This window comes from Streptopelia decaocto (assembly GCF_964273445.1).
Source record: "Streptopelia decaocto genome assembly, chromosome: 1".
Lineage (NCBI taxonomy): Eukaryota > Metazoa > Chordata > Aves > Columbiformes > Columbidae > Streptopelia > Streptopelia decaocto.
Genome location: NC_138663.1, coordinates 78,925,696 through 78,952,273, shown reverse-complemented (window position 1 = coordinate 78,952,273; position 26,578 = coordinate 78,925,696). Strand labels below are relative to the sequence as shown.

General features: G+C 39.3%; 1 protein-coding gene across 2 annotated transcripts in view; it reads left to right on the top strand.

The window, feature by feature from the left end:
* Window positions 1–26,578, top strand: part of PDE3A (phosphodiesterase 3A) — a gene marked incomplete at its 5' end in the record, with an annotated part of 266,489 nt that overhangs the window by 207,150 nt on the left and 32,761 nt on the right. The window contains 7 exons of one of the 2 annotated variants that reach the window (XM_082063703.1): window positions 7,542–7,802; window positions 10,653–10,807; window positions 15,385–15,500; window positions 19,281–19,500; window positions 23,284–23,369; window positions 23,824–23,993; window positions 25,156–25,293. In XM_082063703.1, coding sequence (XP_081919829.1) covers window positions 7,542–7,802; window positions 10,653–10,807; window positions 15,385–15,500; window positions 19,281–19,500; window positions 23,284–23,369; window positions 23,824–23,993; window positions 25,156–25,293 — 1,146 coding nt within the window. The remainder of the gene's footprint in view (window positions 1–7,541; window positions 7,803–10,652; window positions 10,808–15,384; window positions 15,501–19,280; window positions 19,501–23,283; window positions 23,370–23,823; window positions 23,994–25,155; window positions 25,294–26,578) is intronic. The other variant, XM_082063704.1, reaches the window with a different exon arrangement.

Sequence of the window (26,578 nt, the reverse complement as noted above, 5' to 3'; positions counted from 1 at the left end):
GCTCTGCTGTGGCAAGAGGAAATGTGGAAAATTAGGTACTCCCTTATGTCAGCACCAGTGGAGTTACTTAATTTGAGGTCCTTTATGTCAGATATAGATGGTACATAATTCTGCTGTGTTGGGTTACGTCCAGTACTTGCATCCACATGGGTGAAGACTTTCCTAGTCTTGAAGGTCTTGAATCTTACCAAATCTAATCATCCTACCACTTGAGATGATTTCTGCATCTACCTTGTTGTTGTTGTTGTTGCTTCTTGGTTGCCAACCACCGCAAGGAGATTTTATTTTGGTTCACTTAACAAATCTGGAAAAGATTGATAGGTGACCTGACAGCAAGAACTGATAGTTTCCCTTCAAAGTTACAGATGGCACCAAAGCTGCTTTGGACTAAAATGTATTCTCTGTTTCTCTTTTTCTCCTTTTTGTAAATTCACAGTGCTTATCTGTGAAAACCTTGAAGCCATGCTTTCCTGAGGGCACATCAGTTTGCCTATTGAGTATGATATGAGAAAGAATCTCTTGCATATTTTTTTTTTAAATGTAGATGTCTTTGCTAAAGCTGTGAGACAGATTTCTCTCTGAGCAGCTATGGCCCATCCAGGGAGATGCTCACCCAAGCCTGGGCATTGAAGAGAGGAGCAATCACAGTGGTGTTATCAGTGCTAATGATTACTGTGACATCGCCACTCAACAAGAGGGAAGAATAATTGTGGTGTGAGCCTGAGCTGCAGACTGACAGTGCAGTTTGGATTCGATGTGATCCTGTGCCCCATGGGATGTTGAGCACTGTGCACAAGGCCACATGGGCAGCAGGTGGAGGTGCACACAGCGTCCTCAGGAAGTTTGGTGGCTGGTTTCTGACAACCCATACAGGTCACACAAGGCTAGCTTTGGTTTTGTTTTTCCCAGATGCTATATAACTAAATCTGCTCATATCAGGACAGGGAAAGTAAAAGGCTTTACCGCACCTTCAGTGCCTGCTGCAGATTAAATGGTATCAGTTTACTAAGAATTTTTAGCATGGATGAAACACTCAGTGTTCTTGTAAATGTCTGAACAATCTTTCTGAAATAATTCACCCCAGACAAATACCTGGCATGGGCTGTTTCAGTCTGAGCTCTTTGGCTGACAAAGATATCACGAACTGCAAGGTCCTGTAATGGAAGAAGTTTAGTCAGCTATAGCTATGAGCTTTGTGAATGGTGTCACCTAAGGCAGAAGTGCAGGATGTGGCAATGGCGACTGCAGCCCCAGAGTTTGCTATAAATGGTGATACATTCCACAGATCTTATAAGAGAAAAAAAAAAAAAAGGCATTTCCTCCTCAAATCAGTGCTTCTTTCTGAAAAGCTCTAAATATGTTCAAAGTTTGTGTTTTTCTGAATAGATTAAATGTTAGAGCCATTTTAAAAGTGTATTGCTTTCATCCTGATTTTCTGGATAAAATAGGCTTATGTGATCATTCTGACAATTTCAAGAAAATTTGGCAAATGTGAGGAAGGATCAGAGACAATTATCTTCCTAGAAATTTTATGGCAGCCTATAGGATGCCAGAGGAAGGTCCAAATTAGTGGACTTGCTTGCTAGTATACCTAGCAGTTTAAGACAGTGAGAGATTACAGAGAGAGAGAGACATAAAAACCTGCCCATCACAGTGCAGTTTGGCCCCCAGCACAGCTGCCTCCTGCTGACTGTCATTGCAATACAGTGTGTGCTAAGGGGACAAAAACGTTTAACCCTTAAGTGAGCCCATTTTATTGGATCCTCTCTTTGCAGAACTACTTATAAAACTTTCTCCTGGCTGTACTGTGGTCCTTGGAGACCCTCCGGCATCTTGCTGGCTACAGACACACTGCATCTGTTAGCTTTCACACCTTCTGTTCTGCAGATCAGAGTTCAATGTCATTGTTACCAGGAAGGGCTGCTTTGTTATGGTGATGCCAACTCAAATGCCATGTTTATGGCTCGCAGAAGATCTAGAGTCTTCCCTGATTATGGGCTCCTCCTTTTGTGCTTCAGTGTCTGGTTTGTGGTTATGTGGCTCTGAGTGCTTTAAAGAATCAACAGCAAAATCAGTGATTACATTGATGATTAGGAAATGTTTCCTTTGATCAACATGCTGAGACAAAGGGAAGGTGCTATATTCATCCTTACCAAAGAACAGAGCTTGGGGTTGGTCCGTCACCAGAGAGCAGTGGAAATGCTGTGCTTCATTAAGCTGGAGAAAAGATTCTCATAAATGTACTATTTGCTCTCCAGAGAAGAGAGAAAACCTAAAATCTTGTGATAGTACAAAATAAGAGTAAAATAAAAATAAGAAGTCTGGGTAAGACCCCAGTTCTGCAGGTTTAAATACAGAAAAATGAAATGTCAAAGAATTGTACGCACACTTTTCTTTTTCCTTAGTCATTCAGTGAAAGGTGGAGTAGTTAAGTCTGTGGCGCCTTTAAAATGATTCATTATTTCCATAGAAGCCAATTCATGTTTATCCTTCAAATCGCTCTGTGGACATTAAAATAATGGAGAATTATATTTGCTTTTAATTTTGTTTCCAGACAGCTTGGCCTGAGCATTCATGATGTGACTTGGAAACTATATCAAATTGTGATTTATTGTTGCTCGTAATTGTGTGAAGATTGAAGATACACTGGATGCTGCTCTTTTCTCTTTTTTCTTTCCTCCTCGCCTCCCCCATTCTTTCACTTACAGCGTGTTCTTGAATGTAACGTGGTGAAAAGCCAACATCTCGGTGCTTTTCCTTGTACAAACCACAGCAAATGAAGATTTTATTTTTTGCCTAACATGAAGCTGTGTGAAATGAATTGTGGTTTGTGTTTGATAACTGTTTGGGTTTTTTTTTTTCTTCTTTTTTTCTTTTTTTATTATGCTTAAGTTTTGACTATTTATATGTTTTCATGTTAATCGTCTTTTCTTTTAGGGTGGAGAAAGAGCAGTGTTTTAAGCTGGATGAGTTCAGTTTTATGAGAATCATATGCAAAACACCAATGAGGGAGGGGAAGCCTTTTATTTGCAGTAAGGCATCTATTAAGTATAAGGATGTCAAATCTGCTTCATAGGTAGGTCAGCTGTTTCTTAAGCAGGTTCAACTCATAAACTAAATTTATCTATCAGGTCTTAAGGATAAAAGGAATTTTTTATTCCTATTTTCCTAAATGGTTTTTGCTGGACAGTTTTCTCCGCTTTTTCCCCTAGTGAGTAAAAAGCTATTCTTAGATATTTATGCATAATGTAATGTAATAGAAGAAAATGAATGTGATTTTGTGAAATGTAGTCTGAAAGCCTACAGAAGGTTATGTAAATTTTGAGTGTTTGTTTTTTTTTCCTAGTCATGTTACAGAATCCAAACCACGCTATTCAAACCTAAAAATGCTAAGTGTTCATTAAAATTTGCCAGAATATTGTTTTCATATTGCATTTAAGAGGGTTCCTTGAATATAAGTTTCCTACATGGAAAAAATTTGTCTATTTGACAGTGGGAGGTGCTACTTGTGATTTGGTCCTGCGCTTTGCAGTATGTGTGCTTCTGGGTACGTGAAAGCTTTCTTGCCAATTCCCAGTAAGCCCCTGCCCATGGAAGCTTAGGTGATTGCAGAGTTGGTGCTGTGAACTATGCACACCTGTCCCTGGTTTCTAATGCATCCTTCTTTGATCTGGCCATCTTATTTTTCATGTGAACTCTTTAGGTGAAAAGCTTTTCTTTTATTTCTGTACACTAAAAAAAGAAACAAATCCCCAAAACATACAGAAAGTGTATTTGAGCCCCGTTAGGAGTTCCAGGTGGTACCACAGCCTAAAACACCCACTTTAGTGCCAGTTTAAAATAAAAGAAGCGGGGGGAGGTAAGGCAAGCAAAAAAACAGCTGTTTTTCAACATTTTAAGGCGTTTATTTTGTTCCTTACCTTAGTTATCAATGAGTATGTTTAGTTGATCCAGCTTTGCTTTTCTTTCCAGCCTCTTTGCTTTCTCATTCTCATGACCTAGAACGCTTCCGTTTTAGTCACTGTCTGACATGGCTTAAATCAGTGGGAATGAAGTCACAATGTGAACAGTAGGTGAATCTTCTCCAAAATTTCTGGGAGGAAACTGCATTCACAGTTATTGGCATGGATTGGTAAACGAATACTGACCAGTGTGAAATTAAATTCACCTTAGCTTAGCTCTTCAGGTTTTTTTGTTTAGTTTTGTTTTGTTTTATCAAGTTAGTTGTTCATTAGTGTTGATTGCAAACATGCCTCTATTCCCAAGTATCCGGCCTTTGGGTTTCAGTGAGTAAAGTAGTTTGGAAAGAAGCCACATCAGTTAATGCAGAGGCTATGCACATTAGTAGAAAACTACTTACAAAGCCTGAGCATGGATTTCAGACACAGTTTTACCCTAAAAAAAGACTGTGTCTGTGCATGTGTATGTATACACATATATACAATTACATCAATCTAAAATTTTCAGCAATTTGCTGTCCTACATAAAACTTTATCTTGTTTTACATCACCATATGTATTTTATAAAAAATTCCAGGTTTCATTGTCCTTTAGGGAAATGCATTTTAGTTTACTTTCTAACGGTTTGCAAAGCATACACAGTTCTCCACTGTTTTGTAGTAGAGAATACAAAAAATAAATATTTTTCAATGTTTTCATGCAATTTGTAACTAGTTTTAGAAAATAGTTACTTTAATACCTGTAATTTTATCTAGTCAGAGTAGTCTGATAATACTCTAAATTCATCTTGAGACAGACAAAATATTCAAACTGCTTGAGAAAGAAACTTATCCTGTGTATAAGTTCTGTGTGATTAAATTACAGTGTGCAAACTGTACCAATTTAGGATGTGGTGTTAATGTGCTGGAATCGGTGGATTAGAGTGCTGTTTACCTTCTTCTGCTTCTTTCTTTGAGAGGAATTTAAGCTTGGGCTGTTCTCTTTTTATATATGCTCTCATTCTAAGAATTCTGAGGCTTAGACATAGTTCAAACAATACTGTAAGTATGATATACATGAGTGCCGTTTAAAGCAGCTTACTACAGCGCAGTGATGTCTCTGAGATACCTTGTACTGTGCTGTCACTTGGAATTATTGTGCAATGCAGTAAGTCCTATTGCACAAATTGGCAACTGTGGCTGTTCTATGGTGACTCCGGCCGGTCTGTGCCGGTTGCATATCCTCATGTCACGTCACAGCCCTGGTGAGGGGTGCTCAGCGTGCACCCCCACCTCCTTACAGGCATGGAGCTGAGCTCTCTGGGCATGCTGTGCTCCCCAAGGGCAATGGGGGTAGCTGAGTGGGTTTCATGTGAGGGGTCAGGTGAAAGCGTTGGATCTGCTGGTAGTGTCCTTTTGATCAAAGATGCAAAAGGTCCTGCCACCTTGCTGTATGAAGAGCACATTGTGCAGAGAGAGTGAGGTGGTATCATCTGTGCCATTGCCAAGCTCTGGAAGCTTTTCCCAGGTGCAGGGCACTCTTCCAAAGAGAGAATCCCTTCGTTTTCACTGGTTTCTTCTGGTGGGGCATGGGCTGCAGCAGCATTACCGTGTTATGTGTGTGAGTCCCTAACTCGATTTGAGTGCAGACTGTCCTTTGCGGTGAGGTGCAGGCACAGCTCAGCGGGGAGGATGCAGACCTGGTGTGTGGTGTCCCCATTCCTGGGCCACGTGGCCTCAGCACCAGCTCCTCACTTAACAGCACAGCCTGGCCTTTGAATCAGACCCATCTGCTGGGTCCCAGAGTCGAGACAGGGGTCACCAAGACATAACAGGGCCATGTGGCAGAAGTACACCATGAAGAAGAGAAGGGCTTTCCCTCTCCCTCCCCCACTTGGTACTAATCATGCAGAACAATGCTGGCTGCTTTGCAAAATATTAGTACTGCTGTACAAAATCTGGGCCTCTGCTTACGGCCCGCTGAGTCAGACTTGTTTACTTCATTGAAGTATTAATCTCTGTCTCTGATCGGCAGTCAACAACTCCAGGCTCCAGGCTTAATAGAATTTCAAACTGTAGATTATGCAGTTTTGCTGAAAATATGAGGCTTCTATTGCACTTTGAATTATGTATTCTCCCTTATTCCCCTTTGGTCTGTTTTTCAGCGTTGAGGTTAAGATAGATAATTAATTCCTCCCATCCCAAGCCTTGTCTTTTATTTTAAGAATTTTCTTTAGCATCTGCCAGAACCTTCTGCATGCACTTCTGAGATGTTAAGCAATGAAAAAGCCATTAAATGAACTTCAGCCATTTTTTTTTCAGTAGGGTGAAATAGCACTTCAGTATATCAAACAGTTTCTGGTTTCTTTTCTTTGGTATCATGACAAAGACAAGAAATGAGGGAAGAGGAGGCTGATTTTCTGTTTGTGAGAGGATGGTGAGTGAGGAGGCCTGTCTTCTGGTCCTACAGGTTACCTCTGTGTTAACAAGAAGCTGGACACGAGGAGTGTATCAGTGGAGCTATCCCAAGGGCCTGATGGCCATATATTTGTTCTGGTGGGCCGTAGGCTGCAGCAGTGTTACTGTGTGTTACATGTATACGTACCTATGTACCAGATATTGCCCTACTGGGTTTCAGGACAAATGGTACTTGGAGCTGCTGAATGTCAACCCTCTTGTGCATGCACTGGAAGCCCAGTGCTACAGCTGTGTTAGATTACCTGTGTGCATGATGGATGGACTACCTGTATGAAGACAGTTTGCCTGGACCACAGTTGGCTTGCAGTGTGTGATTTATAGATCTATTATATACATGTACTGGGTAGAATGTGTAAGATTCACCAGTGATATGAACTGCTACTTGGTATTATTTCTGCTTGCAGATCACTCCAGTTAATAATTCTTCCAAATGATATATGTGAAGTAGATATATATTTCAAATCCAAGGGAAAGTAAGGACCACCTGAACTGGTCTTACAAATCTGTAATTATTCTCTTCTGTCTGAATAAAATATAGATTGTACAATCCACTTTTTAATCCATTTCAGTTTTGGTATAGCTGCCCAATATGCAGTTGCTTGGAGAAGAGTGTTGTTGCCACCATATCACAATGCTATAATTTAATAGCATGGAGTTATTTTAAAAATCTCAGTGTATGCTTGTTCATCTAAGCATAAGCATTGAACATTAGTTGTTCTAGATGCCTCTGTAGTTAATAGAAAGGCACCTCTCAAGAGAGACCCCTCCCATCCTAAGTTATGTCTCTGAAATTATTTGTGCAAATAGCCCCTGGCCATTGACTATCTCTCTGTAGGGTGCCTGGACAATTCATTCAGATGGGCTAAGTCAGCTGCAGATGGTGAAAGCTGGGAAAACAGATATGATGAAATTCCAAACTCTTTGCATACTGTGAGCATTATGGCTGATGATCAATTTAGTCAGCATGATTCTCGTTATTTAAAGAGATATTTCATGTTATTATTTTTCCACTCAGTGGGTAACCACTTTAGCAAAAGTTGTGGAGGGAGTTCACCATAGCTTTAGATACTGTTTCACAGGTTATTCACTCCAATTGTCTTATATGTATTATTTTTCTCTTCTTTAGTCTTCTGGTACCAGTATCACAGTGGATATTGCTGTCATGGGAGAAGCACACGGGCTCATTACAGACCTTCTAGCAGATCCTTCGCTGCCCCCCAATGTGTGTACTTCACTGAGAACAGTGAGCAACCTGCTTAATACGCAGTTAACCTTCCAGGCCATCCACAAGCCACGGGTGAACCCTTTGGTGTCCTTCAGTGAGAACTACACCTGCTCCGACTCAGAGGAATGTCCGGAGAAAGGAGAGAAACTAGCTATTCCCAAGGTGAGTACTGGATCCTGTCCATCATCTTATAACTCGGCTCTCCCTAAAGGGGCAGCACTGGACTAGTGGGATATTTCCCTCTACTTTTTGCTTGTTTGCTTCAGATTCACATCTTATGCACTAATCATACTGTACTATTAAAAGGACAGCTAAGTAGGCTGTTGGTTTTGTAGTGAGAAAATTCCTGTGTGTCCTTCAACTCGTGGACAGGTTAACTTTGGTTCAGGCATGTTTAGAAGATGATGTTGGACACAGGGTAGTTCACATAGGTGGTGTGCATATTTCTTCACAGGTGTTGGCTGGAGCTTAAGAGAGAAGACACGATGGGGAGCAGGGCAAGCAAAAGTCTTTTGGCATCCAGACTCACAAGTCTGTCCCATTACTTCTCACAAAGATATTCCACTCCCACTCAAAAGATTTGAGCAAGTGCATGTGGGGTGACTATTCTAGTCAATTAACAGTAGGGAATTAAGTAGTAATATGAGGGACCTTTTTGCCTACTTTGAACAATGGATTTTGAAATTCTTTATGAATTTCAGTCTTGTCTTCCATCCCTTAGCTAGAGGTGAGAAACCTATAGAAGTCAGTGAAAAAGTCTGTTGATGACCTCCAGGTGCAATGGACGAAGTTTAAAATGTTGTATATCAAACAAACAAAAAATATCACCAGAATACTTAGTATGACAAATATTGTGAGCTCATGAGAAATAGTCTTAAGAAGAAAAAGAAGACTGAACAAAAAAAGTATATGTTACTGCCTTGACAGATTACTTTATGAATGCTCAGGGATCCAACAGGCAATAACTGCTGCTAACCACTCACGTTTAGTAAGTGAGAAACTAGAAAGAACACGTCAGCTTTGAAGCAGTTTGAATTGTAGGTTCATTGCTAATTAGCTGTCCTGTAAAGCTTACGTTTCGCTTTTGAAACTAAACTGAAATACTTTTGTCCTGCAATCTCCCTTGTAAAATTAAATATAGGCAGAGGACATTGCACAGGCGAATGCTTTAGCAGTTCACATGGCACAGCCAGCATTCATGCCAGCATTTCCCGGCATCTGAATTATAACACTTGTGACTCTTTCGTTAATGTATTTTAGTGTGATGATAATTATTACCCTGTTTGCCTTTGTAGCAGCTGTATGTATGAAATGGATGTTCACAGGTTGTTAAACACGTTTTCCAGTTTATTCTAGTGTACATGTCTATAATGGCTGTACTCTAGGCTCTGAGTGGAGAAGTTACATGGAGGAACACTGCCATCACATGAGCAAGCACAGAGAACAGATACCAGTTTACTGTTGCATAATACCTAGTGAGGAGAAGAGAAATGAAGGATGAAGAAATGAGTTAATGCTACAGAGGACTAATTTGACTGAAGAATTCAGTGACCTAAATGTATTACGGTTCATAAAGTAGTTTGCAGTACTTTATTTAAGTGTCTAAATATAGGTTTAGGGTCTTTATCTTAAGCATCTGACACTGAGCATTTTGGGTAAGATAGCTGTTAACATATTTATCTGTAAGTTTGAACTTCAGAACCACAAGTGTCTTCCATCTCATATCTCTTAACCCTCTGGCAAAGTCAAAGCTCTCCCTCACAGAGATATATTTATTGTAGTTCTTAACTATAAGCACTTCACAAGAACTACAAGGGAAACATCTTAGAAAACGATAACATCTGCAATAGCAAATCTGGATCTGCAAAAACTTGATCATCATCCTTTATTTTCACTGTCTGCCTTCAAAAATTTGGAAGAACAATGTGAGTACTATTAATGGAGAAAAGGAAGAGTCAGGTGAAAGAAAAATGCAGGGTGGTCAAGAAAAATCTGCCATGAACCATGATGCTTTCTGTAAGCTTTTCAGGAGACATCATACCCCTGAGCGTGAAAGTTTTATTTCAGTGGGTGATCTTTGGATTGGGTAGATATAACAGGAAAAAAAGTTGAAGCTCCCCTTCTGTTATTTTTCTTACAGCCTTTCTTGTCTTAAATCTCTGATTGTGAGCATTCATGATAGTTTATATCATAAAACAGCTGAGGTTGAAAGTATATCTGGAGATCGTGTAGTCCAGTTTGGAGATCGCTTAGTCCAGTCCTTCAGCTCATGGAAGCTGAGCCTGGAGCAGGTTTCTCTAGACTCAGCCTAAAGCAGGTTGCTCAGGAGAGTGTCCATTTGGGTTTTGAGTATCTGCATGGATGTAGGCTCCACAGCCTTTCTGGGTAACCTCTTTTGGTGTTCAATCATCCTCGCAGTAAAAAATATTTTATTACATTTCAATTGAATTTCTTGTATTTCAATTCATGCCCCATTGCCTCTTGTCCTGTCACTGGACACCACTGGAAAGAGCCTGGGCATATTTTTTCTTTACACCTTTCCTTCAGGTGTTTATATACATTGATAAGATCACCCCTGAGCCTTTTTTTACTCCAGGCTGAGGAATCCCAGGTCTCTTCAGCCTTTCCTTTTATGACAGGTTCTCCAGTCCCTCAGTCACCTTTGTGGCCCTGATGACTCACTTAAGTGTCTTTTGCCACATCATATAGAACCAACATTTTTGAAGAGCACAATCAACATTGGCTGACTCCAGTGAGAGCTCCAGTTGTTGCATATCTGTGGCTATGGGGCTGTAGAAATATACCTTCTTTTAAACTTGAAATAGGGAGGATGGTCCAGACACTCCAAGTGTTTAAAGCACCAAGTGTGTCTGAACAGAAGGTAGGCACCATAATACCAGATAGCTCATTAGGTGTTCTCAGGCAGAATTAATCAAATGAAAAGGTTTTTCTTGTGCACGTTTAAAGTGTTTGTGACCCTGTATAAACTCTAAGCAACTGATTTCTTTCTAGCGCTTACGGAGAAGTTTGCCTCCAGGGCTGCTGAGACGAGTGTCCTCAACTTGGACCACCACAACATCAGCCACGGGATTACCTACACTGGAGCCAGCTCCAGTGAGAAGGGATCGCAGTGCCAGCATCAAACCTCATGAATCATCTTCATCCAGGTTACAAGTTACCTCCTCTGTCTTTTGTGTCTGTCTCTTCAGGCAGATTTCTTTGGTTCTGTGTGATGATGTCCCTGATATAAAAATGCTGACTCCAAAGTATGTTAGAACTACTTCTTCATGTTTCTGTAGATTGTGTTGCCAAGGAAATGGTATTACCAATTTTAGTCAGCTTATGCTAAAACTATTCCTATTATTGTGAAGCAAAATGGGAAGAAAATACATTTATGCTAGAAAAGTGCAGAACTACACAATAAAATTGGAAACAAGGTAAGATATGTGGTTAAAGTCTTCTTGATATACAACAGTTTCCTCCCTGGGTATTGCCCAGCCAAGAAACAATTCTAACAAGTAACCCAGCTGTTGAACATCCCTTCTAAGAACACACATAGTTATGTGTTCCTGACATTAAACCAGTTCATAAAGCGCTTCTCCATCCTCTAGATACTAACTTGCATAACACAAACCCTGATTTCAAGTGGACTGTCCTAAAATACACGATTTCATGCTTTTCTGTCCATAGAAATGGAGTATCATATGATGATGCAGCACTGTACACACCCTGCATCCCAGGTGCACACTTAGTTGCAGAATATAACAAGTGCCTAGGGCTCCGTGAACAAACTCATGCGAATGCAGTACCAGCAATAGATGGTAAATAGAACACATTGGTTTAAATAGTCAAAACATGATTTAGTAGAGAGAAGTTAAGCCTCTAAGTATATTTGTTACCATTGGGAAAATAAAAAGGAAAAAAAAAAAAAAGTGTGATCTAGGAGTAAAATTAAAAAGGAATATTTACTGATAGAGGTTAAAAGCAAAGTTGAAAATGAAATGGACAGTGTAAATTTCTCTTACAGGATGTTTGCCATACTTTCCCTTAATTTTAAAAACTGCAGTGGAGCACTTCTTTCCTCGTGACCACAGAGTTCAGCTACTGGGATTCAGAATCCTCACTGTCCCGTCCTTAATCCTAACTATCTCATCTAATTAAAAGGCTTTTCCTAATTTGCCACAAGAAGCGAATAAACACAGCTGCTTTCTTGGGGTGCAGACTGACTGCCCACTTCTATTTATAATGTATTTATTTACTTATTCATTTAAGATGCTTCATATTTTCAAGGGCTATGGAAGCAGGTAATGGTGCTGGAAGAGTCACAACTACAAAACAATAATTAATAAAGCCTTGAAATGGATTTCAGCAAAATCTCTGGAGAAATTGTACACTAAAAAGAGTCTGTGACATACACAACGCCACGTTACCTTCATACAGTGTCGTAGAAACAGAAGACTAGATCTACAAAGAGGTTTGCATAGGCTGAGGTACCTACCTACTCAATTTTGTGCCCAAAAAGAAGTTTAGTTCCAATTTCCTAAAGCATGTCCGTCAAAGTCTTTCAAAGTTACCCAGAAGCACAAGAGACAGGCTTTTTTTTCTGGCTATATTCCCTTACGATTTACTATATCAGTTAGGTATTCCCTGCTCACTCTTACCCGTTCTCTGTTTCCCAGAGCCTGATACTTGAGCCAGTATCATGAATTACATAGGCCTCCCATGACAGGGAGAGTTGTGTCCGCTCACCTGCTTACAGCCAGCAGCTGACTGGTTTAGGGCATTTGCAGAGAGCTACCCTAATAAAGTTTCTTCTCTGCCTGAGGGCATTCAGACCTAGGCACCTCACATTTTGGGACTTCCATGCTATGAGAAAGGCTGAGGTGAGTTGCATTTGGCCCCACACGAGGGCTGTAGCAGATAAGCCAGTAGCAACCAGTGAAACAAGGAGCTGAATGGCTCTTAGTCTTGTGGGAAGGGTGCTCCTCTGTGAGAAGAGAGGCTTGGGTCCCAGGCACTGTTAACTATGATATGTTTCATAGCTGTTTGAACAGGATTTTCTCCTTTCTGGTTCCATGAATATTTTTCTATTCTAGTCAGAAAGGAGCAGAGCCTTCAAAGGAAGGGTGGAGGGCAGCCAGTTTTCCAGTGTGGTAGTTATGGTGCCACTCTATGAGAATAAATTTCAGGTCCCCTCCCCACTTCAGCAAGGGCCGTGATCTAGGAGAGGAGGAGTGTGGAGACATGCTTTGCTATGGGGGAAGGAAGAGCAGAGCAAAAGCACCAAATTCAATAAAGAGAATTCAGAGCCATGATATCAGAAGGCTCAAATGTTTTTTCTGCAGTTCAAAGTTTGGTGCCAGTAGTGGAGAAAAAGGTAGAACCTGAGAAGCCCCAACATCCCTAGAGTTTGCTCTTGGATAGCCTGGGTGAATGCAGCCCCGGAGAGCTGCTTTGGTTGGCCTTTCTTCCAGACACGTAAACCTTTCCCATAGAGGAGGCTCTTGTGCAGGGAGCATAGGTGCTCAAGGCAGTCTGCAGAGTACACACCAAGTGTCTCGTGCAAGAAAAATACACGGTTAGCCAAAGTTCACTTTGTGAGGAGTCCCATATATATCCGTAAAAGTAAATATGAAGAAGTTATAACCAAATGGAAATGTTATTCAGTCACCAGCCTTTGGTTCCCAGGCTGCATTTGATTTATGCTGTTGATCCGAGACTCTCACATAGTATGTAAGCATCCTAAGATGGGAATCAGAGGGAGAAGGAGAGCAATTAAATATTATTGTTGGTCTTGTTCTACCGTTGTTATATAACTCTACATGATGAGCCAACTAAGCAGGCTATCCATTCTTCCTATGTTAATGTCGCCAATTGTATAATTATAGCTCTGTCAAGCCTCCCAGCCTACTGTTTGCCGTTCTTATTTTACAGTAGGAGAAACAACGTGTATTCCAGATAGGGGAAAAATGAATCCTATAAGTCTGGCTTTAAAAATTTTGGCAGACCAATACAGCTTTGCTTTCAAGGAAAATAATTTTGAACTGAAGGAGAAAAAAAATCTTGATTATCTGCCACTTTCCCTGTACATAATTCAAGCGGGCCACAGGTCACAGAGAAAGTAGCATTTCATGGCTTGAAGGATAGGAGAGGGGAAATGACACTGGAATTACCCTGTGGCAGATTCTTCAGTTACATACTCCTCACATTCTGGGACAGAACCTCTAGATCTCTATAATCAAATATTTGCAAAAATCCCCCTTCAGTCTTTGTTTAAGATTAGTAAACCTGCCTTCTTCTGTCCACATGTCACTGAACTGGTAAGATGTGGTCCTCTTATAGCTTCAAATAATTTGGGAAAAGTAATAGAGTTTCCATATTCCTTCCCTCAGTCACGTACATATCCAGTGGTTCTTCCTTAAGAAGTCAAAGGATGTGGTTTGGGGATTATGGTTTGGTTTGGTTTGGTTTTGGTTTACTTTACAGTGGCCCAATGTGTTATATTCTTCCTGTCAATTAAGAAGCAAACCCACAAAACAAAACAAAATAATTTGAGAAACAGCTGGATTCTTTCTTTGTCTCACTTCATCATGGATTATAGGAATTTGGGCCAACAAAGACACCCAGCTAATATTTTTTAATATAGTGCTTGTTCTTCCAAAACAATAAGGTGTTTGTAGAACTAAGAAAATGTTACGTGCTTTTTTTTTTTTCCCAGAACACTTTGTTTTTTTCAAGTTGGTTGGTTTTGTCTTGCTTTATCAAGTTCAGCTGGGGCTAGAGTGCTTTAAAAAGCTGTCTTCTGCCTTGCATGTCATCTCATCACTTGGATGTAAGACTATGAGGAGAAATGTGGAGCCTGAACAGCCTAATGGATCTGTCCAGAGAAGTCATAGGCCTCATGATAAGAATGAATGATGTGGCCTTGTAAGAAGCTGACATTTGACAAGTGTCATTCAGGAAAACAATGATAAATACAGTTCTGCTTTACAGAACTGTTTGGCCATTTCTGGTACGCAGAAGTTATAAATATATAAAAGCACGTGCCCATCTGCTGTAAAGGACAGGCATTTGTTCCCCACACACACAGACACATGCACCCTATTTTCCTCGACTGAGTTTCTCTTGGATCAGTGACCAATGTCTTGAGGGTCTGTCAACAGGATTATTTTTTTTTTTGAGATGCAGCATGTGTTTGAATTGGCTAGAGCATGAAGCGCTTTGCCCAGAGAAGAGGCACGCCACCAGTAAGAGCAATACAGGGCTCTTCCGAGCCTCTTCCAGTCTCCCAATGAGCTCCTCTGGTGCCCAAAGTGATACTGGGTATCTGCCTGGCATGGGTAGCAGAGGAGTCAAGGAGGATCACTTTTCATTTACACTGAGAACTTTGGACTGTTGTAAGGAGGAGTTAAAACAGACTATAGATTTGCCTTGATTTCAGGTCAGCTTTTGAGCCTCTTTGTACTGTCAGAACCACATAATTAAGACATCTTCATATAAATAAAGTGAAAAAGCCTCAGCACTGAAGGAAGTCCAGCTTCTGCATTGTAAATATTTTTACAGAATACAATACTGAGTGCCTCACAAATAGCAGTTCATCCAGCAGATAGATGCTGTTGTCCTTGTCAGATTTTGTGCTGTCTCAGTATCACATACGTCTTGCTGTGGCTTGTAACTTCTTAAGAGCTGCCGTTTAGGCTTTCTGCTGTCTCGAATGATGTTTGTTTGTGCTCTGGTTTTGCAGCGCTGATTCTTGGAACAGTTCAATTCTGATGACAATCACAAAGAGCAGGTCCTTCTCCACCTCCTACGCTATGTCTTCTACCAACCACCTGAATGCCAAAAGGCAGAGCCGGCAAGGTGAGTGGGTGTCTGTGGCTCCATCAGTCTTGCTCAGCTGCTTGCCTGTGACTAGCACGTGCAGCTGCTTTTGGTCTCTGTCCAGTCTGTGTCTTTTCTTATTTTTCCATCAATATAAATATCATTATTTCCTTTGTTGAAAAGAAAACCCAACAGTGGCTTAAAATATTATAGCTCATAGTGATGCCACTGAAAATGTTTTGACTTTTATGATTTATAGAGTTTAGTCATGACATGATGTGGCAGATGCGATACTAAATCATGTTGTGATTTATATCCATGTAGTTCCCTTGACTACAACAGGGCTGAGAACAGTGTTTTCTATAACATTAATTAAATTAACTGTCTGTGTATATTGCCTGAGATTTCTTGAAGCACAATCTCCATAATGCTATTCAGAGCTGTAGGCAGCAACTGACCTTTCTTAAGCAAACATATCCAAGATACCGCCATTGTAACTCAGAGGTCTATCTCTGTATATTCGTTATTGAGAAAGTCCAGCTAGTTCTTACTGTATATTAGAGATGAGAAATATGGGGGGTTTTACTCAGTAAGTATAGCCCTTAAAGAAATGACTCCTGTTTTAACTGAGGGAAAGAAATTAAGAAGGTGTCTTCTTATTTTATAATGAAATATGCACTATGACAGCCATGGATCAGTCTTAGTTCACAGTAATGTGGTTCTCATCCCTGTACAAATGCAGGATAAGTAATGTTTGCCTATGCTCTAACCTGTAATTAAAAATGATCACAAGGCCTTCCTTTTTTAAATCACCTGTTTGGGTTAGACTGTTTAGACTGGTTTTTTTTTTCCAAACATGGGATAATGTTGAGACAATGTTATTTGAAGATACTGACCACCCAGACATCAGATGGAAATTGATAGGTGCCTGAGGCCTGACATTGAAAAAGTCAGAGAACCGAAACTTAAGAGATGACTTTGAAGATATGGGTGCACAATTATTCTGCATATCTAGCGCTGTCACATCTCATCTCCTTTTCAAACTGAAGAGTTTATTTAATCTCCTCTTTTACAGAAACTGCTTTGTTATACCACAGTATTAAGTAACACAATATTATCTTAAAACATAATAGGCACATAGGCAAATGAATAGAATTGAAACTGGAAAATGATGGGAGATATAGTATTAAGAATCCAGGCATTTGTTTTCGAAAAAAATAAATCCAACGTGAACCTGTGATTTTCAGAGATTAACCCATTAAGTTGAAAAGGAGGATTGTGTGTGTGTAATTTTTATACACTGAAAATGACACTTACCAACCCTATCAGTTAGGTTTACAGTTAGTCTCTTCTGCTTCCAGAAAGTGTTAATAGTTATCTCAGTTGGCCATCAGCACGAGCTCCCCAATGATGAAGAGAGAGCTCCTCTCCATCACAAGGAATCCCTAGGGGCACTGATTCACATGAGTAAAAATTTTGGCTTAGCATTTTATGTAGAAGACTGATATTTTGATGGTTTAGACTGTTTGCAATCATTTTCTTTTAATTGTAATTTGGTTTTGTGTTCCAACTAAAGAATTGCATCAATTTACATTAGTTAATACAAATTAGACTTTTATATGCTAGCTCCATGGGCAATATATAATAATTCTTCATAGAAATTAATCTAGAGAAATCTGTAAATCTCTAAATTTACAAAATGTGTCTTTAATTATACATGAAGAATTAGGATTTTAATATACTCCTAGCTATACCTATTTTGGCAAAATTCCGAGGTAAACTCAAGTGTTTTCATATGTAATTTCACATCACATTGAAGTTACTGTTTTACTTCTTCAACACCGCACGTGTGTAAAATTTCTGGAGGACGTAAGCAGATGGATGAACTTGAAAGTTCTCCCTGTATTGTTCATTTTCTTTTACGCTGATTGTTCAAAATTCCTTGCTGTAGCAAGATATGTTTTCTCTTGCTTTTTCCAATAAATGGTGAAATGTCTAATTATTGAAAGTAGGTTTGCATTTTCCTGGTAAATTTATTTTTGGTTACCTGCCCTGGCAAATTGCTCTTCTAAAACAAACACAACCAAAAATATTTTGAGAGATAGAAGCCCAAACTAGCAGTAGGAAGTCAGATGTCATTAGAAACAGTATTGTGAAAATTGCTGTTTAAATTCCCAGGCTTGCTTTAAATTGCTGATAGATGACCATATATATTGTATTCTCTAACGGTCACAAAGATTACCTGGTAAAATATAGCTCCAAGATAAATAATAATCCAACTCAATCCCCTGTGCAACTAATATGTTTTTAAAGACATATTTTTGTTAGATGGAAAGCAGACATCTCAATGGATCAGTAAATGTGAAACAGAGGCTTTCTGTATTTTAAAGCAATTTCCATATGTCATGGCCATCTGATAACTTTTTAATTATTCCATAGGCTGTAGGTTTCTGATCTCAAGAATAGCATAATATCCTACTTGCAGTTATTGAATTAACACGGTAATACATACCACATGTTTGCTGAAGAAATACCCTTATCAAAATGTAGGAGATGCTGGATATCTCAAAATTATAGTGTAGTAACTGTCAGAGATTATTTTTGACTCTTGGATTGTCAACAGTAAATAATACTTTAACCTCATATCACAGTAAGTTGTTATCAGGAAAAACCACTGGAACTGTACACATATTTACTGCAAGGTTAGTATTTCATAAACTTAGATCAACATAGTGCCTTATTCTAAGATAATTTTTGTGTCTGAACTGCATTTTAGATAGTGGGCACAGTTCAAACATAGAACCAGTTAAAATTCCCAAGCTCTTTATGTCATTTGGCTTTGAAGATGAACACGGTAAATGAACTAGGGCTGAGTTCCTACAAACTTCAGAACAAAGCTCAGGAGGTTAAGTCAATTTACTTGCATTTCCTTTTTAGATTCTCTTTGCCCCCCTGCACTATATTGTGAATGGGGCCTTTTTGTCTGAGACTAGAAAACGTAAAGTGGATTCAAAGAGAAAGGGGAAATTTGTCTCAAATGCTGTACTGGCTGATGAATTTCATCTTGGCAGTGGTGATTAGATAGAGTTGGGGACAGAGAGAAATATGTCTTGCCAGTGTTCGTATGTGTGGATCTTGGCGGTTTCTCATACACTAGCTCAGGAGTAGAATACCATGTACAGGTAATGGTCACAAGTCTCCCATAGTGAGCAGCAGATATTGAAAACTAAACTCAAGCTGCACAAGATGGAGGCCAAATTCTGTGAGGAATGCAGAAATGGCACAATAAGTGCAGTATTTTGTATTTCTGTAATGTATGACTACTAAATATTGCACTTTTTTTGTTTATTTCTAGTCTTCACACATGTCGAAATTCAAATTTGTTGGGAATGTGTGTAAGCCTTTCTTGTCCCTGCTTTACAGATGGAGACAATGAAGCAACAAGAAATTGGATATGGGTCTGGGAACTGCCTGTTTGGAGTTTGGTGTCTCTGTCGGTCGCTAGGACATGTTGATACCCATAATCGCGCCACTAACGCGTGCCTTTCATTTCATGCCTGTCAGTTAGTGCATCCTACTCAACAGGGAGAATACGTTTCGTATTTTGGGCCAGATCTTCAGCGCGTAGAAGTGGCTGATATTAATGGAGTTTCATCTCTCTGTGACACCCGTGGGCTTGGCTCAGAGCGGAGGAGGGTTTTCTCTTTCCTTTCGGAAGCTGTGCTGGTACCTGCGCATCTCGAGAGGACTGTTTCTGCCCAGTGAACTCATATAGCCATCTGCCACTTCTGCTAATTGACAAGACTCTTCTTTTGCCAGGTGTCCCGCAAAATATCTCACCTCTCACCTCCCCATGCCATTCACCAATTCAGGGGACGCCTGCCACAAGTCCTACTGGAAAGTCAACTTCCGCATCATTTCCAGACTCTACAGATACTGACACCAAGCAAGGCTTAAAGCCACACAAAGTCTTAACTGCCACTCAGAGTGCACCTAGCCTGTCAGACCCTATTATCAGCCCCTCTGTCATCTGCCGCAGGTAAGATAATAATTTGATATGCGTTGGAATCCTTTCACATTGTTCTTGCAAAGAATCTCTTTTGGCCCACATAGAAGTTTTTGTGATTTGTCATTGTATTGTGTATTGATATTTCACCATATCTAAGCAGTTGATAGTACACGAGTAACTGTGTAGATTGATGCTGCAAAGTGCTTTAATGTGCAAGACGTTTAGTTAAATTTGCAGCTTTTACTCATGTCAGATGTGCAGTCTGATTGATAAATAAATTCTTCATCAATAACGTGCAGATTCAAAAGTTGGATTTCATGTTAACAGCTTCTCATGCCTTTAACACGAGTAGTCACTTTCAGGTCACGGGCCAAGTCTTTCACAAGAGGCACCTGATGTTTGGTAGAAAAATCTGACTGCTGAGGATTAAAAACTGCTGGCCTGTAGCCTTCTGATAAAGGTGTTCCAACAATGCCTGAAGACTATGTCATTTTGAGTTCTCGCTCTCAGAAGGAGTGGATCCTGCCCTCCCTACGGCAGAGTCGGATTATGTAGCACTGGGATTTTTTTCGGAAATGAGCTGCAGCTGAGTTCTTCCTCCTGCAGAGAGTTACAGTAACACAGGTTAATTTCATGCTTTAAAGTACCCCGTTATTAGATAACGCAGGCCTGCTCTGCAAAATCGGCATTTTAGAAAAAAAGTTGTTCTGTTTATCTTCTTGAAGAGGATTCAGTTGCTAAGTTAGATTATTGCAGTTTGCAGTATGTGTCCAGTTCAGCATAGTGGGAAACACAGGTATTTAGAATCCTGTTCCAGTGCAGTTTCAAGGTTACCTTGCTCATTAGATGTTACTTTTGGTCACAGTAGTGACTTGTGATTGTTGGCTAGCTAGCAAAAAGCACATCAAGTCAATGTGACGGGTTAAATCCTTGACTATCTTTGGAAACAGTTTTTAGTTTCTGGTGTCAGTTGCATGACTTCAGATGTGTCTCGATATGCGAGGTGCAGGGCTTGGAAGTGGGTGTGAGAAAGTCAAAAATGAGATTCTGAGTTTACTCAAGGGAGTGATACTCACTGGAGTTCGGCCTGGAGTCCTGGTGGGCTTTTAAGGCATAATTAGGGAGCTAAATAGAAACCAAGTGCCTTTCAAAGTTTTTCAAAGGTATTGCAAGACAGGGACTTGGCACTGATTAATTTGAAAAGAAAACCGTATTACACATAAGAAATATACCGTAAATGTGCTGCTGTCTGATTAAACTGTGCCTTTATTACTGCTTCAACAAAATATTAGTAGTAACAACTAGTAACAATTATCACTGTAAGCCTTCCATTAAAGAGAACAGTTAAGAATTGCATAAAAAAAAGTCGAAAAAAGTAATCCATGTAAGATTGTTTTGGATGCCAATGAAAGATATTTTCTTGTTATGTGTAGACTTTGATTTTAATGTACTCATTGGTAAAATGCTTGTTAGCTTTTATGTGGCTACTGTCTTATGTGATCTACGTAAGTTGAATAATACATTTAGGTTCTTAATTTCCTTGTTTTCAAATGCTTGGACTGCATAAGCAATACAAATAGTTACATTGCCAGCACATAGGCTTTGTTGATTGTTTGAAACAAACACATTATTTAAAATATTATGATGTAATGACTGTTAATAGAATTTGCATCAACTGTTAATAAGTCAGTGTCCTTTTAACGTCCATTGAAAAATCATAAGCACTGTCATATTTCTAGCCATTCGTATATTGAGATGTCATATCCACAGATACAAGATGAACCAGCAGCATATAAATAATGTACCCCTAAGTAATGTAAGCACAATTTAAAGAAAAAAAAAAAAAAAAGGACATTAAATGGCTAAGACAAGCTGAGAGAGTTAAATTAAAAAACACTGGAAATAAATCTTGTAATGTTTGAGCTTTCACATTGTAGATTGCTAGTTTTCATGGTATGCATCTCCTACATTTACTGCCAAAAAAACTGCCCCGCTAGGAAATGATACAAAGTCAGCAAACCTCTGCTACCACCAAACCAATCCCTCCTCCAACAACAAAAGAGAGGACATTAACTGCTGATGGGTTCAGTGCTTTAAATCAGATCCACCCAGACAGGGGCATCAAGACAGCAATTTTACCAGGCGATGCTGTTAAAATAAGATGTAAATAATCATTTTTATTCTGCTTAGTGGATGAGGCAGGAATCCTGTGGAAAAAATCTTAATCCTGTGATCAGAAAGCATATTGTGTTATAATGGCTGTGCATGAAGGGGATTGAGTTAAAGTTGCATGAGCATGTTTACTTCTGACATAGAGCAGATTTCAAGTGTTACACAGGGCAACTTAGGAATTTTTTTTAATATAGCGTTTTATGTGGACCATACATATTGTATCAGTGTGAGTTTGCATATGTTCTGGAAATAAAGAGGTACAATCATAATGACGCAAGCCCTTGTAGCATTACAACCAATCAAAGGCTTCCTTTCTCTATTACTTTTAAATTTTGGCTTGTTAGCATTGGCCTTATGGAAACCACAAAGAATGTAGAACAGAGAAATTAATACAGTTTTTCATCTGGTTTATAAACCAGAGTGATACAAGATTTATTCGGTTTGCTATGCACTACAAGTGTCATTGCATACAGATTTGTATTTTTATTTTAAATTCTTTCAGGATTTCATTATGTTCGCAGGGCATACCAAGCTCCAGAAAATGTTTTGGATGACCCAGTCAAAAGCCATCAGGCATAGGAGTTCAGCCAATTTTTTTATGGTGTACTTACATTGGTGCAAAGTTTCTAGTACAAAATTAGACCAATCAAAATACTTGTGTAATAGATGCTTTGCAAAGCCTGACATATAAAGGATATGCCACAAATACTGACTCAAACCAGAGGAAAAAAAAGTTAAAAGGACAGTTTTTCATGGACAAATTTGATGTAAAGCTCTTAAATGAGGTTTCAGATTTTTTAAGTTCCCTCATGTTTTGATGATATATCATTGTTCCTTTAGGTCCTAGGCTCAGTCATATTGGGATATTGTAATTTGAAATGTTCCACCTGGTATTGAATTAACATTTAGGGCTTAAAGGGAGTCACAAACAAGGAATAAAGTATTTTAATGAAAGGGAAGAGACAATCATTTGGAAAGGTCGTGATGTTGTGATCCCTCCCACAATATCTTTATGTTCTGGGAATGATAAAGCAAACTCTTGTCTTCTTGTTTCATTGCTAAATGTCTGGATGCCAGATCACTTCCCCTCATTCTGTCCACAATGCCCCTTGGTTCTGATGTACTTAGTATGTTGTCACAGAAGTAATGGCAAATACCTTTTTGCAGTATTAGGGAGGAACACATTTAAGTTTGAAGCAAGAAAAGGAGAGTAAATCCACATCATGACTGGGTTCAGATTGCATTTATAAGATTATATGGCACTCTGGCAGATTATCATCATTTTAATTCACGTTTGTAGTACAGCTGTCACACAAAACCAGGGAGGGTTTATGTACTGATAAAAAATAAAAAATTAATTTAGAAAAAGAAATCACATGGTATAGGTTTCCTGTTGGCCACACAAATTTATTGGTACTGGCCAGTTCATCCACAGTCCTTTTGTATTTTTGTCCTTTTATATTCCTGACTTCCAATAAAACTTCAGCTCATTGCTGTAATTTTGTCTTGAGAAAGCACCCTGTACCATAGTTAACACTGTGTGACATAATCTTATGCTGTCAGCAGGAAATCATGTTACGTTAAACTATCTAACGCACATGGTTCTTTATATTGTGCATGTTTCTTGATGTTGTATTTCAGCTGTGGGAGACCCTATAACCAAATAGAGGCTGGTGATGGGACACTAGATAGAAGCGATGGTACCACACACACCCTGAACAGAGCAGGTAATTCTTCATCCATCAAAAACTCCTCATCCTTTAAAAGTAATTCACTGAAAGGGCAGATATGCCTGTTTCTCATAAAAGGAGAATGTATGTAGGTGAGACCTACGAGTTGTCTTTTGAGGCTCCTTTCCTTTTTGTTTGTACAACATGTGCAAAATGCTAATGAAGAACAGAGTTAAAAAATAAAGAAAATACAGTTTCCCTCATCTAACCTAGTCAGCTCAAATAACGGTCCTCAAAATTTTTCTCACTCTCCAATCCCTGATACCATTTTTTACACTCTGCAGGGTATATGCTTTAATGCCTTTGGACAGATTGTCTGCCTTTGGCCCCAGCCAAGCAGCACATATGTATTATGAGTCAGAGATCCTGTTGCTATTATTCAGAAGGTCACAGGATGACTTTCATGCAATCCTTGCTGTTCACACAACGAGCTTTGTGATTTGTGTTTTAGATGATCCTGCGCAAGCCACTTCTGACTATGAGACCAACAACAGCGATAGCAGCGATATTGTACAAAATGATGATGAGACAGATTGCTCCAAAGAGCAGACACGGAAGGGATCCATCTGTAGGACATACGCACCTGAGACCATCATTCTGCATCCGCTGATACCGCCTGAGGTAGCTTGATTAAGTTCCACTTGCACAGTAGACTGAGTGTATAGTGATACTAGGGAAAAACAACAGCAACAGAAAACAACACAACAGGAACCCCAAGCTCACACACACACACAAAATCCAAAAACCCTAGAGCTGTGTAAAGATTGTGACCATGTTTTTAAGCAACAATTGTATCAGACTTCTACTTGCAGTAGGAAGGACTGACTTTGAAGAATTGAAAGGACCCACTGAAATGTGTGAGAACTACTAAGCCTTGACCACTTGTGAAACACTAACCAACTATTTTGATGAATAAATATAAGCTTATGGGTCTGGCATGAGGCACTTCTGAAATGTTTGGCTTCAGTGTTAGTGTTGCCTTTAAAGGGAATAGATTGGAAGGAAGAGAAGTTATCTTCTCAGACTACCAGCATGATATATAGACTTCCTGTTCAGCCACTTCAGCTTCTCCATGGCCTTGCAATTGTGGCTAATATTTACAGTGGTCCTTATTTTAAAATAAATTTGCACTTGCCTGAGGGCTACTGATGTTGTTGTATGTCTTGAACGTAAGAACATTGCATATACTGAGAGAAGGCATTTTTCTTGAGATATTTTGGTGTTTACTCGTTTGCAGTTTCTTAGTAATAATGAAATTCAAGGGAAGTATACGGGGAGAAATGTGAAAGGAAGGACACAACCTGTCTTTTATTTGCAAACCTTAAAAAACAAGTAGGTTTCAGTTTAAGAAGTACAAGTCTTCCCTTGGATCATGCTCAGTTAGCCATGTTACATTATAATGAATGAGTCCTGATGCAGAAGTATAATAGAAGCTGAACGTTTTTTCATCTATACTGCAGCAAAATTTACAATGAAGAAGACAGACTCCCTTAGAAATGAATGAATGATTCTCATGAATGAAGGGATGAATGTGTCTCATGGTTAAGTTCAGAGACTGATGTTTCATATATTCATATATTTTTATTCATTCAAATGAAACAAATTATGAAGGAGAGTGTCTAGCTGCAGGGCTGGTAGAAATGAGGACATCTCTGCTGAGCTGAGTAAAGTACCATCGGCTTACAGATGATGCCAGTATGACTTTAATTTTTTAAGAGCATAAATGTTAGCGTGAGATGCTTCACAGAACTAACATTTCTCTTTATTCTGATTTCTGGCATAGGACAAGCCTATACTTGCTCCTGAGCCTCTGATTATGGATAACTTGGATCCCCTGATGGAGCAGCTAAATAGTTGGAACTTCCCAATCTTTGATTTGGTGGAAAAAATCGGAAAGAAATGTGGTCGAATTCTCAGTCAGGTAGGAAGGTTATCTTGTCTGTGATGACTCTCTAGGTTACTGGTAGATTCAGACAAAGTAATATTAACACCCATGACCTTTACAACCCGATAATCCACTGAATTGTGATTGCTGCTGCCTCATTCAAAGTTGACAATATGAATTCCTCATTACATTCCTTCTAAATTGCTGCTTTTTAACATATAAATTGTGAAATAAAAAACCAAACATCACCAATGAGTTTATTTAAACCTTTCTGAATATTCTCTTCTATCTGCAGGAGGTGCTGACACCCCTTAGTGAGTTCTTTGTGAAATAATTTCTCGTGGGGTTCAGCATGGGAGCACTAAAGAGTAAATATACTCAGTTGATGGAGGTACTTTTTTTATACTGGACACTCCAGTCAGGCTGTGCAAGACAGCAAGATTTAAGGAACTGGGGAAAAAAATAGCCCTGATTTCTCCTCATGTTTAAAGAGTCAGCACTTTGTTAGTAAGTTCATTTCACTATTACACAAGGAAGACTAATTTACTAATAATCAGGATATAAGAGCTTACTAGTCTTTCTTTCAACTATAGGTTTTCCATTCCCTCCTGTAAGTTGAATGCAGATGCAGGCACATCCCATCTCTACCCAGCACAATTGATGTCACTTCCAGAATCACGCTCTTGGCTGAACTTTCTGCTCTATTGTGCCCCTTTTTCTGGCACACTGACAAATCAGCCATTTTTTCTTGCAGAAGTATTGAGGTTTCTTAAACAAGAAAGGCAAGTAATTATCTTTAGGGATGGGAGGAAAAAAACCCCAAGGCCTTCTGACTGATCTAGTATCACTTTACAAAGCATTATGTAGTGGTGAGTGCAAGAAAGAAGAGATTATATTAATTGGTATAATGCGAGACAATTAACACCCCTATCCCAAAGACAGATGTTTGTGTGTCAGGCAGATCTTAGTGCAACAAGCTCCAGAGAATGCTGTATCAAATCTTGGTTCCTTGGGGGTTAACTATTATTCAGTTACATTCAATTATCTGGTGTTGAACCAGAAAAACCACAGCATGAATTCATATTTATTCTGTGGTCTGCTTTTTGTTGGTCTGTAGGTTGGCAAGGAACATCTATGTTTAACCAGCCTGCCAGCTCTCTAGGTTAATTTTAGAGAAATAGGCAAACTGTGGCTGGATGTGGATATTGAGATAAATTTGGTGTTTGGTGATCACTGAGACAATTTTGCGATAGATAATGAGTGTGAGATTAAAATGCTCTTCTGGATCATTGGTCATGTTGTTTTCTAATAGCAAAGCACA